This window comes from Amphiura filiformis, chromosome 16, assembly GCF_039555335.1.
Source record: "Amphiura filiformis chromosome 16, Afil_fr2py, whole genome shotgun sequence".
NCBI classification, from domain to species: Eukaryota; Metazoa; Echinodermata; class Ophiuroidea; order Amphilepidida; family Amphiuridae; genus Amphiura; species Amphiura filiformis.
This window is the reverse complement of record NC_092643.1, coordinates 20,961,456-20,974,632: the sequence shown is the minus strand read 5'-3', so window position 1 is coordinate 20,974,632 and position 13,177 is coordinate 20,961,456. Positions and strand designations below refer to the sequence as shown.

Sequence of the window (13,177 nt, the reverse complement as noted above, 5' to 3'; positions counted from 1 at the left end):
AGTTATTGTTTCAAATAAGTTTACTAGGGTTGGATTAAAAGTTTTTGTATGCCCCACAGCATACTTTTTAGTTATTCCAGAGAAAATGACGTAAAATTGATAATACATTTGGCAAAAAAAAAAAGGTTGTCTCATGTCCCCAAAGCGATTACAAATCCAATGCGGTATGCATTTTTTTATTTTATCAATAAATAAATTTTATCAGGTGTTCAGGGGGTTATCCCCTTGAAAACTCACTGGTTTTGGGCCATGATGTTTTGCAAATGGTAATTTGTCTTACTTTTTTTAAAATAAAATAAAATAAAAATGGTAAAAGAAATTTATTTGAACGTTTTCACGATCAGAAATCCAATGCGAGCGGGGAACATGGAAACAAACCTATATTTTTGGCCTTTCCGGTAGTTCCGTCCACACCCCGGGTCCACACACATAAATTTGTTAGAAGATAAAAATGGATTGAAATAGATTCGTCGAGTACATGTATGTATGGCGGGGATGGCCCCTAACAGTGTTTTATCCACCACTCATGAGTTAAGGGGTGGGGTATGAACGTTTGGTCAGTATTTATTGTGGGACATTAGAGCACATCAGACATATCGAATTGCATTCTGAATACGAAGAATGTCCTTCTGATATCAAACAATTTAAGATTTTTTGAAATTCACAATGTAATACACATTTTATGGCAAATCATTAAAATTTGATATTTTTGATATTTAACAGTACTCGAAGTAAACTTTATAAATCTGATGATTTATACTTAAAGTGTATGTAGGTGGGATGAAAAGCCGACGATCAATTGAAAATTTTGACCTTTCGTATTGAAGATATAGATTTTTTTCCCCAAAACACCAAAAAAAATTAGGTCTTTTTGGGAAAAAAATCCATATCTTCAATATTAAAGGTCAAAATTTTCAATTGATCGTCGGCTTTTCCTCCCAGCTACATACACTTTAAGAATATATCATTAGATTTATAAAAATTTGCTTCGAGGACTGTTATATATCAAAAATGTGAAAAATATCAAATTTTAATAATTTGTCATAAAATTTGTATTATATCGTGAATTTCAAAAATTATTTGATATCAGAAACACATTCTTCGTATTCAGAATGCAATATGTCTGATGTGCTCTCATGTCCCCCCCCAAAAAAAAAAAAAAAATACTGTCGAAACACTTAAAACGCTCATTCCAGATCCCTTAAGTTTGATGTAATTTACGATATCGGTGATTATATCAGGCTAAATTTAAAATTGATATAAATGTCTGGGTTTTTTTGATAGATTACAAACATATTACATCAGTCATTCATTACAATAATTTTTACTCCACGACGTCTTTGATTTTTTTGATAGTTTCTTATTATGAAAAAGTGACTGTATACCAAAAAACTTTACTAGTAGAGGGGCCACAGGCACATCGGTCTAGCAGTTCTAGTTCAAAGTTTCGTGCAAACTTTTTGGACACAGCTTTTTGGACAAAACAACAAATCACAGAAACTGCAATTTTCATCCCAGATATCTCAGCCCACGTCAGTTTTTAAAAATGACAGTCGGGTAAAGTGAAAAGATCACAGAGTGTTTAGACAAATTTTAACACCGTTAAAAGCGTTGTCCAAAAATGTTGCAGGAAAACCTCAAAATCACTATGTGACCTCTCTAAATCTTACTAAAATAGAAGATTTGTTATTGCGGCCTCCCTGCCATTATACAGGCTATATCAAAATTGTTCTTTACACGAGTCATTTTCAAAAATTTTAAAAAACTGAAAAAATCTATTTAATTAAGAATGCAAATTATATCGCTTAAAAGTGTTTAGTACTACACTACGCAAAAAAAGTTTCTATATGGTTAGGAAATTTACCCACTATTAAAATCTAGCGATTAATTTTGTATGTTTGCTAAATAATCGCATGCGGGGGATTGTAGAATAGCAAAACCATGGATGAATAATATGTGCGTTGACGAAGTGCGTGAGAAACAAGTTAATACTTTTAAAACTTTTATTCACAAACTGACTTTTTCAGAGTATTACTAATCAAAAGTTGCGTAAGACAGTATTTTGTTTATTTCAATCAAAATATTTCTGCTCATGAAACGTGTTTTAAATTGAGTTTTCCTCGTTATAATGATTTCATGCGCATTTGCTATCTACCGAAGAAAGCTTAAATTTAATGCATTTTGCTATTCTTATCTCTTGAACGAAATAGATTGATGTTTTTAGACATGTGATAGTGGCGCGATCTATTCAACAAGATCAAAGCAAAATTTCTAAGTGTTGCGATATTTTCTTTTGCTAGGCATAATAATAATGTTGAATTCACATGTTTTTCCTATCTATTGAAGATAACTCAAATTAAATGCATGTTGTCAATTTGTCTCAAAGAGATAGCTGATTATTTTAAAACCGTGTTAGTGGTGTTATCTACTGAAGACAAAGAAATTACCAGTATGTTGGTCAATAAAATGAACATTTTAAAAGGAAGCACTAAAAAAATGTTTAAAGCAAGTCTTTACTGCTTGAAATTTTATTTGGATCTTCAGTAGATATATATAACACCAACAGGCCTAATTCTAAAATATCAATCTATCTCGTCCAGAAGACAAAAATGACAACATAGGCCTGCATTTTATTTCAGCTATCTTCAATGGATAGGAAAGAAAACACAGGAATTTAAAATTAAACCAAAACAAAATGTCGCAACACTTTCGCGCGACATTCGATCTATCATCTTCAGTAGAATAGCAAAACCATGGATGAATAATACGTGCGTTGACGAAGTGCGTGAGAAACTTTTATTCACAAACTGATTTTTCAGAGTATTACTAATCAAAAGTTGCGTAAGACAGTATTTTGTTTATTTAAATCAAAATATTTCTGCTCATGAAACGTGTTTTAAAATGAGTTTCCCCGTTATAATGAATTCATGCGCATTTGCTATCTACCGAAGATAGCTTAAATTTAATGCATTTTGCTATTCTTATCTCTTGAACGAAATAGATTGATGTTTTTAGAACTGTGATAGTAGCGCTATCTATTCAACAAGATCAAAGCAAAATTTCTAATTGTTGCGATATTTTCTTTTGCTAGGCATAATAATTATGTTGAATCCACGTGTTTTTCCTATCTACTCAAGATAACTCAAATTAAATGCATGTTGTCCGTTTGTCTGAAAGAGAATCGGTGCTGAATCCATACCGTTTCAAACAGTAGCGTAGCCAGGATTTTAGTGTAATAATAATATACACTTACAGAGCGCGTTACAAACAAAACAGTTTCTCAATGCGCTTTACAGATATACAAGATATACTACAAACAAAACCCAAAAGAGCAAAACAAAATCAAATCAAGCAAGATTATTTACAACACAGCATAATTCAGAGAAAAAAGAAATCACAACCACCACCAGACGTGCCTTCGTAGTGTTGTACGGGGGAGCGGCAAAAACAATGTAAGCAGCAGGCCGCGGAACTTTAAAAATGGCAAAGCCAAATTTTCGTTCCCTTTTTATCAATTTTGCATCCAATTTGTAGTCATTTTAAGGACACTTTACTCTTTTGCCCCATTTTACCTCTGAAAATTTGGAGGGGGGACTAGCCCCGGCTCTCCTGGTTTCATAACGCATATTATTCGGTACTCGGCAGGAAAGGGGTAATCAAAGCCGCCAGTTTGCGCCAAGTTTCAAATCGAGTTTTATCTCAAACAGAGATATTGACCAAAATATGCAAATAACGTTTTTGAAAACGTGATGCAAAAAATTCTAACAGAAATGTTATTTAACTATTGAAATAATATTTTGCAAAATTGTTTGCCCAAAATATTTTACAATAACGTTTTAAAAACGTATTCATGATTTTTATTTAACCCGACATTTAAATGTTTTAAACTTTTTGATTAAACGTATTTTTGTATTTGCTGAGTAGTTAACAATTTTCACCATTACATTTTTATAATGTTTTCAGCACCACATTGTCATAATATTGCAGAAAGATGTTTATTACATCGTCCCAAGTTCCTACATTATACATCCACGCACCCCTACACGGCAATGTAACGTTACATCTAGTCTGTATCAAGTTACGTTCTGACCGAGTAACGTTACATCTTGTCTGTATCAAGTTACATTCTGACTGAGTAACGTTACATCATGATTTTGAATAAACGTTTTAAGAACATATTTGTGTTTGCTGGGTAGTTAACAATTTTCACCATTACATTTTTATAATGTTTCACCACCCCATTGTCATAATATTGCAGAAAGATGTTTATTACATCGTCTCGAGTTGCTACATATACATCCACACTGCGTCACGGCAATGTAACGTTACATCTTGTCTGTATCAAGTTACGTTCTGACTGAGTAACGTTACATCATGATTTTGAATAAACGTTTTAAGAACATATTTGTGTTTGCTGGGTAATTAACAGTTTTCACGATTACATTTTTATGTTTTCAACACCCCATTATCATATTTATATATAATAATAATAATAATAATAATAATAATAATAATAATAATAATAATAATAATAATAATAATAATAATAATAATAATAATAATAATAATAGCGACAAGGCACATATTCACTCAATTAAGAGCGCTCAAGGCACTAAAACAAAAACAAAACAAAACTGAACAATAGACAAAGAAAACTGGAAGTAAAATAAGAAACATAACTTAAGAATTACAGAATGTCTCTGACTTAAGATGAGTTTTTAACAACTTTTTAAACACAGTTATATTTGTAGCAGTTCTAATATAAATAGGCAGTTCATTCCATAGACGTGGAGCTGAGATTGCAAATGATCTGTCACCCCATGTGCGGTTGGATTTTCTTTCTTGAAGAAGTTGCATGTTTCCAGATCGAAGCGTACGCGTGGGAACATAATGTGAAAGGAGTTCAGATAAATATGACGGAGCAAAATCATTATTACATTTAACATAATCAACATAAGTTTAAAAAACAATTCTTTGTGTGACAGGAAGCCAATGCAGTTCCTTTAGGATTGGCGTGATATGACAATATTTTCTGGTGAAGGTAAGAATTCGAGCGGCAGTGTTTTGAATTTTCTAAAGGCGATAGAGTTGGTTTGCTGGTAATCCATAAAGAAGTGTATTGTTATTATCCAAACGAGAAGAGATGAATGAGTGAATAATTTGCAGAAAGATGCAGAAATATGTTTATTACATCGTCTCGAGTTCCTACATATACATACACGCCCATCTTGTCTATATGATCAAGTTACATTCTGAGTAACGTTACATCTTGTTCACGGGGCGTTACATTGGTCTATAACGCCATCCAGGTGACATTGGTTCGGAGCGTTCCATAGACCAGGAACTAGCTGGAACTAATGGCAACAATTATGTACATATTATTCATAAGTTTTGTACTTCTGTGCTGTACACACACCCTCCGTCCAAAATAAACGCGTTGAGTTAGATTGGGGAATAAAAGCACCCCACATAAGTACCCGGCATAAGTATCAGTAATTGTAACATTATACACATATCCGATTCCAAGCATTCCTACACCTCAATGGCAGCCATTGAAGGGGCCTTCCCACCTGAAGTGTGAAATGATGCAGGCTTGCGGAAGTTTTAAAATGTAGTCTATCACACATGTGACAAAAGGATGTTGAAGGTTTACAATGCAATACAATGTGTGACGTGTTATGTCAAAAGGAGACATTTTTGGGCAGGATCGTAAATGGAGAAATAGCCAAAAATCTGCCCGGGTGATTTTTTCACAATTTGGGTTTGTTGCGAATTTGTGATGTTATTAATGTTTAAAATATTGTCTGATAGTTTCAGACCGGAATATAACTGGCATCCTGTATTTTTTAAGACACTTTTCAACGTACTCTCAACATTGTCAATAATATTTTTAAAGGCCGATATCTCAGTTTCCAATTTTATGATACCATAGATTACGAACTCAATATCTTCGCTTAGGAATGTCCGATTTCATTGGAAAAAACGGCGTTGTGGAGCAAAATATCTCTACATTTAAGATATGTTAAAACCTCAAAATTGACACCCTGTCCAAAAATGTCTCCTTTTGACATGACACGTCACATATAAGATTGAGTTTGGAGCAGCATTTTCCCACCCAATTGGGCAGTTACAACACCAGTTTGGTGCGGATGGCCCCTAGTAATGGCGGAATGAATTCTGACCATGGCTCGTCGGATTAGTGTATACAGATACAATATCTTGTAACACGGCACAGAATGTAACGTTTAGTGGATGTGATAGCACCCGTCATTGGTAACAGATGCTACTTCAGATGAAATATCTTAACACCTTCTTCATCGGCTACCAGTAGCTTCTCCTCGTCCTCCATGAGGGCAAGTCCCTTTGGATAAACAACCTGAGTTGTTACGCAATTCAGGTACTCACCAGCACCTGAATAACAATACACAGCAAATCCGCTATTAGCTAAAAATCCAGTGAGGTCTACATCTTCTCCTTGTGCGTTATTGGAGACAAATATTGTCCCTTCACCATGGTTACTGAAGCATACGCCCGTTGGTTCCCAGTTGAGCTGCTTAACCCCTGACGGTCGCACAAGAGTGTGGCAGACTTTTCCCGAGGAATTCACAATCACTACTGCATGTTGTTTGCTCGAACTTACTATAATGCGTTCTTCGTAGTCCATGGAAGCACCAGAAGCAGTCTCGGCAACTGCGATATACATAGGTTCGATAGGGAGTTCGAAACTGGCAATATGGTCCCCATTCTGCTGATGTTTACTTATGAACTTGCCCATGATTTCACCAACTAGAATCTCACCGCGCGAATTGACTGCCAAACCAGCAATACATCTTTCTGCTGATGACACCGATGACCAACCTATGCTAGTAGTAATTGGAGGCACAGAATAAAACTTGAAGAGTTCTTTGCCATCATGTCCAAACACTTTGACATTGTCAGTCATGTCACTGGTGCAGATGTGCCCGTTAAGCATTACGATTGCATTATGTCCTCTGCGACAAAAAGTAGCTTTGAAATCCGCTTTGAAGCTATTGCGCCTGGCGTCAGAAATTGATGCACATGCTTCAGACTTAGCCGTTGTAAGAACGATCTCACCATCGTGAGTAACAGCAACATCATTGACGCCTTCTTGCTCTCGGCCTACGACCAAATTCTTTTCCAGCTCCCAGTGGCCTGCTTCAAGTCCAAGAGACAATTCGCCAAGACTAGTCGCCATGGTTTTATACTTTTCTGTCGGCGTGAACTTAATTTTACCCATGCTACTCTGCACACTGACCGGTTTCAATTCGCGAAGTTGATCCAGAGTCGTAGTAAGCTCTGAATATACGTGTGCAACATCAGTTGTTGATCCCATTCCCGTAACTTGATATGCCATTTCTATAGCGGTACGGAGTCGTGCTTGCTGGAATTTCAAGCTTTGCTGCTTACTTTCTATATCTTTGGTGCGATTCTGCTTCCAGTTGTCGATTTTTTGTGTTGGTTTTCGGCATTTAACCTGCAACTGAAGTTTAAAGTTATTCAAACTTTGCTTAGCGGCTCCGTCGACTTGCTCTTGGGCATTTTTAGCGGCTTCATTAAGATCACATTGAATCCGATTTGCTTTTTCAATAGCTCTATCAACGCGAAGTGCGACACTTTGACAGGCGGTAGCAAGCTGTTCAATTTGATCTTTTTGTTCTTGGTGGATTTTATCTAGGGAGATATTTTCATGCTTCGGACGGCAATGTTCAATCACAGTACAATCTCGACAAGTTGGTACCCAACATGTTTTGCAGAAGAATCGCAGAACTTGTCCCTTGTGTTTGTCACACGTATCTTCAGTTTGACGCGTATTGAATATATCGACTTCACCAGATCGCACTTGTTCCAAAGTGCACAAAACATGCCCTTTAAGAATACGCATTTCCTTGTGGGCATGTAAACATTTATCGCACAGAAAATCTCGGCATTCCATGCACCTGGCAATAGCCTCTGTGTCCCGTGTCTCACAATTAGTGCACGGGATCTTCGGCTTGTTGAGTTTTTCAAGAACGGATTTTCTCTCCTTCAACTTATTAATCAGAAAGTTGGTCTTTAAACCATCAACACCGGTTTTAGGCAACCGTGATATTTCGTTACAGAGAGGACATGTAAGTTGGTTGCCACTTTTTTGCGTCTTCACCAAGTCCCGCAAGCATTTCAAGCAGTACGTATGGAGACATTGCAATGCTTTAGGTTGCTGCACGACTTGCAGACAGATACTGCACTCGAGTAGGTCTTCCTCGATACCGCAGAGTTGCACATTTGGTGTTGCTGCATTTGCAGACGCCATGTTTAACGTTACGGAGATTTACAAAACTGAATATTGCAGCTTGTTGTTCGTTGCATTGAAGTTAAGGTTCGTTGCATTGAAGTTAAGGTTCGTTGCATTGAAGTTAATTCCTTACTTACTAGTGATTGTAAGTCTTCCCTCCTTTCAAATGTTACTGTAACTTCTACTAGATTTGTCCTTGCGAGATATCCATTTTGCCAATACCCTCAGAGAGAAACACATGTATGCGTTATCAGAGAAAAACTGCTGAGATTTGGGGGAAATTATATAGACACCTATATTTAGCAGTTTAGGTAACATCGGCTGTATTGTTATGTTAAGTATGCTTACTTCAAGATCCGGTCAAAAGATACGGTTCAAAGCCGAAAGTGAAAACCTGTAGTATGAAGTTCAGTTTTTCTATTATATTATGTAAGAAGTGGGAAAGTCCCTGACAAATCCCTGCTTTGTTATTTTTTCTGTGACTAATGAAGTCTACATTGTTAACCACCCACACCGTATGCATAATGACACGCGACCTTTTCATCTTTTATGCATGACTACCTACAATCTTGGAAATGACACGAGACCATGTTTAAGGTGGTACTACACCCCTGGCCAATTTTGTGCCTATTTTTGCATTTTTATCAAAAATTATAGCGCAGTGGTGACAAGTAAGATATGTATATTATAGGGGCAAGGACTACAAGTACTGCACTGAAAATTTTATTTCAGCACAATCAACAGTTGTGGAGTTACAGTCAAAAATGAGGGAAACCAATATTTGATCAATAAATCAAAAACTACTTGTCTTGAGTCACTGAAATTCCAGTGTAGTAACTGGATTCCTTGCTCCTATAATATACATATGTTACCAGTGTTTTATTAGTTTTTAAGAAAAATGCAAAAATAGTCACAAATTATCAAGGGGTGTAGTACCAGCTTAACCTCAACTGATATGTTTGTTTGTTTTATTTTTTCTTTAACTGGGTACACACAATCAGTTGAAAACACAATTAATCACATGTTCTTCTTTGATGTCTTGTTTACTAGTGTAAGTTGAATTTGAAGAAGATGCCACACTCAGAACGCCAGTCAATCGATGGCCATTGTTATACAAGACACACTCACTCACTTAATAAGGCACTGGAAACGATCGAATCCGGTGTTGAAATGAGCTAAATTTTTAGTTACACCTTTTTACTTCATAATTAATTTTGTCGGTCAAAATGAAAAGCAATCATTTTCATTTCTTCGATAAATACCAAAAAAAGTATAATGCTTGGTACTGTATATTGTTTTCAAACCCTGCTGTTAAAACTTAGACTTCTAGTGTAAGATTTTCGATTTTCACAGGCTTCAACTTGCCCCATGAGCTTTTTTGGAGGTCAACGTGTTTGCTTTTCAAAGTAACATAATTCGCTAATGAAAGTTATTTCCCAACTTTCTAAAGCCCATCATACACGTATAATAGGCCTATATCATAGTTTTGTCAGAATTTCGGTTTTTGATTGCACAATTGTTCAATTCCGACTACCACTTTTGTGAAAATCAACTCGCGAATGTACCCATGGATGGGTGATTTTGCAAGCCACAATAGATAGCTCGATGGAAATTTCGATTATTTGTGCTGATTATATCAGAAATGAAGTACTGATGTGGTTGATTCTGATACCTACTTTCAGATGTCTGACAAATGGCACTACTCATGGCAACATCCTCGTTCGAAACGTTTCCATCTGCTGGACTATGTTCTCACAAGGCAGAGAGATATCTGTGATATCACTTCCAACAGAGTTATGAGAGGTACAGAGCTGTGCAGATTGCTTTACAGATCACTTTCTTGTACGGACAATATGAAAGCCATCGCAGGGCAGCCCTCTTCCATCGTATGTTCTACAAAGAGGCCCCTGAGTTATTATGCCAGCTGATGCCAGACATCCATGTCCATGACCCCAGGTTGCGACGGTCTGTGAGATCCCATGACCTAGCAGTGGAAGTCCCAAGATCAAACCTTGTCAGCCATGAAAGACCAAATTCCAGCCATTAGATCGAGGGCCAGCTTCAGTTTTCTGGGTGTTTCCTCGTCAGCAGCTTCTGAATGTTTTTTTGTCGCTGCTGTTAATGCCCAGTTATGCCATGTCGTAAGAAAAGCTGCATATCAAGCCCATGAGGAGGAAGACAAAGCCAAAGCTCCCCAGGAAGGCAAGTGTTAGAAGTCTCGTCGATAACCTGGAAACAAGAACAAAATTCCAGGAACTGGATGCTCTAACATTGCCAAATGAAGCTACAATCAATGAACAATGGCAGTCTCCTTGTAAGGCAACAGGTTTATGGAGAACAGCTAAGCCAACCACATCGTCGTAATGCAGACTGGTTTGATGAGAACAATGAACCAATCCAGGTTCTCCTCAATTAGAGGACAGTTACCAGGAATGAGATGCTCAGGATAGGGCTACGCTCAAAAAGCAGAAAGTTTAAGGAGTGCTAAAGTAATCTCCAAAGAGCTTTACGTCAGATGAGGGATGAATGGTGGAATAAGAAAGCAGAAGCCGTGCAAGAGTTGGCAGAGATTTGGTAATTCTCAAGTTTTCTTCACAGCCCTGAAGGAAGTCTATGGACCTAGGCATTCAATTGCCTGTCCTCATTTTAATAGCTCAAGTACAACTCTTCTAACTGATAAAGATGACATCAAGATCAGATGGCAGGAACATTTTCAGGATCTCCTTGACAGACCCTCTAGCACTGCACCAAATGTCTTGGATAACCTTGTAAAACTATCAAGCAAAACAGGAATGGAAAAGCCGCCAAGCATACAACAAATCGAAGATGCTGTCATGTCCATGAAGAATGGTAAAGCTCATGGAATGGAGGGAATTGAATCAGAGGTGTACAAGTTCGGCGGGCCTTGCATCATCCAGGCTCTGTGCAGTTTTTTCCAAAACTGCCGGGGTGCAGCTGAACTGCCCAAGAATTTAAGGATGCAATGATTATCCCCTATTTCTAAGAAGGGTGACCGCACTCAGGGTGGTAACTATTGAGGGAGATCCCAACTCTCAACTGCTGGTAAAGTTCTTGCAGAGATTCTCCTAGCCAGATTACAACAAGTTGCCTGTAAAATGCTACCTGAAAGCCAATGTGTGTTCAGAACCAGTCAATCCTCAATTGATCCAATCTTCACCCTGCGCCAGCTTCAGGAGAAATCAATAAAGCAGCAAATACCACTTTACATGGTCTTCATCGACTTCACCAAAGCATTCGACACTATCGACAGAGAACTACTTTGGAAACTACTGGAGCATTATGGTTGTCCATACATCTTTGTCAAGATCATTCGTGAATTTCATGATAGAATGCAGGCAACTGCTCTAGTTGATGGTGATACAACCGAACCCTTCCCGCTTTGTCATGGTGTTAAGCAGGGATGTGTATTGGCACCAACCTTGTTTGGCCTCTACTTGGCAGCTGTTTTGGAAATTTCATCTGACAACCTATCAGATGGTCAACATGTAGTTTCCTCCGTTCTAGGACAGATGGCAAACTGTTCAATCGTCTAAGTGCCAAGATCCGATGTCATGAAGTTTGTGTACAAGGGCTTCTATATGCCGACGATACCGCCCTGGTGGCTCAATCCATTGAAGACCTGCAGAACATGTTGGACTGTTTTGTGACTGCATTTTTTGCATTTAGCCTTACAATCAACATCAGTAAAACAGAGGTCATTTACCAACCCAGCAAACACAAAACGTTTTCGACATCATCTGCAAAAGGTTACAAAAGGTTGCCAGAAAACGTTTAAATGTCGGGTTATATAAAGGGCATATAAATGGTATAAAACGTTTTCATAACATTAAAAACATTTGTTGATAACCTACTGCAAATATTCTAATACCACAGCAAACATAATAAAAAACATAAGAAATATGTTGTTTGTATCAAATTAAGATCAATTTGACTTTCGTAAATTGAATTTATAAAATTAACACGAACAAAGGTCATTCAAAATACATTTAAGCATGTAAGTTGGTACTATACCCCTTGATAAATTTGTGACTATTTTTGCATCTTTCTCACAAAATAATAACACACTGGTAACAAAAGTTATGTATATTATAGGGGCAAGGAATCCAGTTGGAATTTCAGTGACTCAAGACAAAAGGTACGCTATTTATGATAAGAAAAGAGGTACCGCTGGAATGTACCGCATTTCTTAACATATATAATGAACTACCTTGTCTTGAATCCCTGAAATTTCAGTGAAGTAATTGGATTCCTTCTATAATATACATAACTTTTGTTACCGGTGTAGTTATTTTTTGAGAAAAATGCAAAATTAGTCACAAAATTTATCAGGGGGCGTAGTACCACCTTAAGGGAAACAAAATGCATTGTATAAAAAAGTCACACTTCTCACTTCCAATTCCAATGTATTACTTTGCTTTTAAAAGTATTATTTTTGTACTTTGGAAAGGTTTTTCGACAAGTTTCAAAACTAACTTTTCATTTCTTTCTGTTAGGAAGTTCTTTTAGGTCTGTTTCAATTTCGCGTACGCTCTCTTCATACCAATACCAGGGAAGTGCCACTCGGCTATCACGTCAACAGAAACCAATTTTAATTTCAATGAAACAATGACGTACAAATCTGTTTGCAGAAAATTATACAACAATGAAATAATTCGCTATTCAACTGAGAAAATTATGCTGGTCAAAAGCAAATTTTTCTCACATACTTCAGCTTTTGCCTTAGCTTCGACGCCGAGGTCCTATATTACGAACGTATTGTAGTTTTTATCCTCTCGCTGATGTGAGAGACACATCTCATACTCTCACCCCTTTTCCACCTCTCCGCGACCCTTCCCTTCTCCATCTCCCTTCCCCCTCTCTCTC

General features: G+C 37.1%; 2 protein-coding genes across 2 annotated transcripts; one reads left to right on the top strand and one right to left on the bottom strand.

The window, feature by feature from the left end:
* Positions 1-4,560: 4,560 nt before the first annotated feature.
* LOC140135717 (E3 ubiquitin-protein ligase TRIM33-like) lies at positions 4,561-8,565 on the bottom strand. The gene has a single exon (XM_072157309.1). The coding sequence runs from the start codon at positions 8,309-8,311 to the stop codon at positions 6,284-6,286; it is 2,028 nt and encodes a 675-aa protein (XP_072013410.1). The 5' UTR covers positions 8,312-8,565; the 3' UTR covers positions 4,561-6,283.
* Positions 8,566-11,409: 2,844 nt separating this feature from the next.
* On the top strand, positions 11,410-11,847 carry LOC140172487 (uncharacterized). The gene has a single exon (XM_072195633.1). It carries the CDS (start codon positions 11,410-11,412, stop codon positions 11,845-11,847), a length of 438 nt encoding a protein of 145 aa, XP_072051734.1.
* The last annotated feature ends 1,330 nt before the right edge of the window (positions 11,848-13,177 follow it).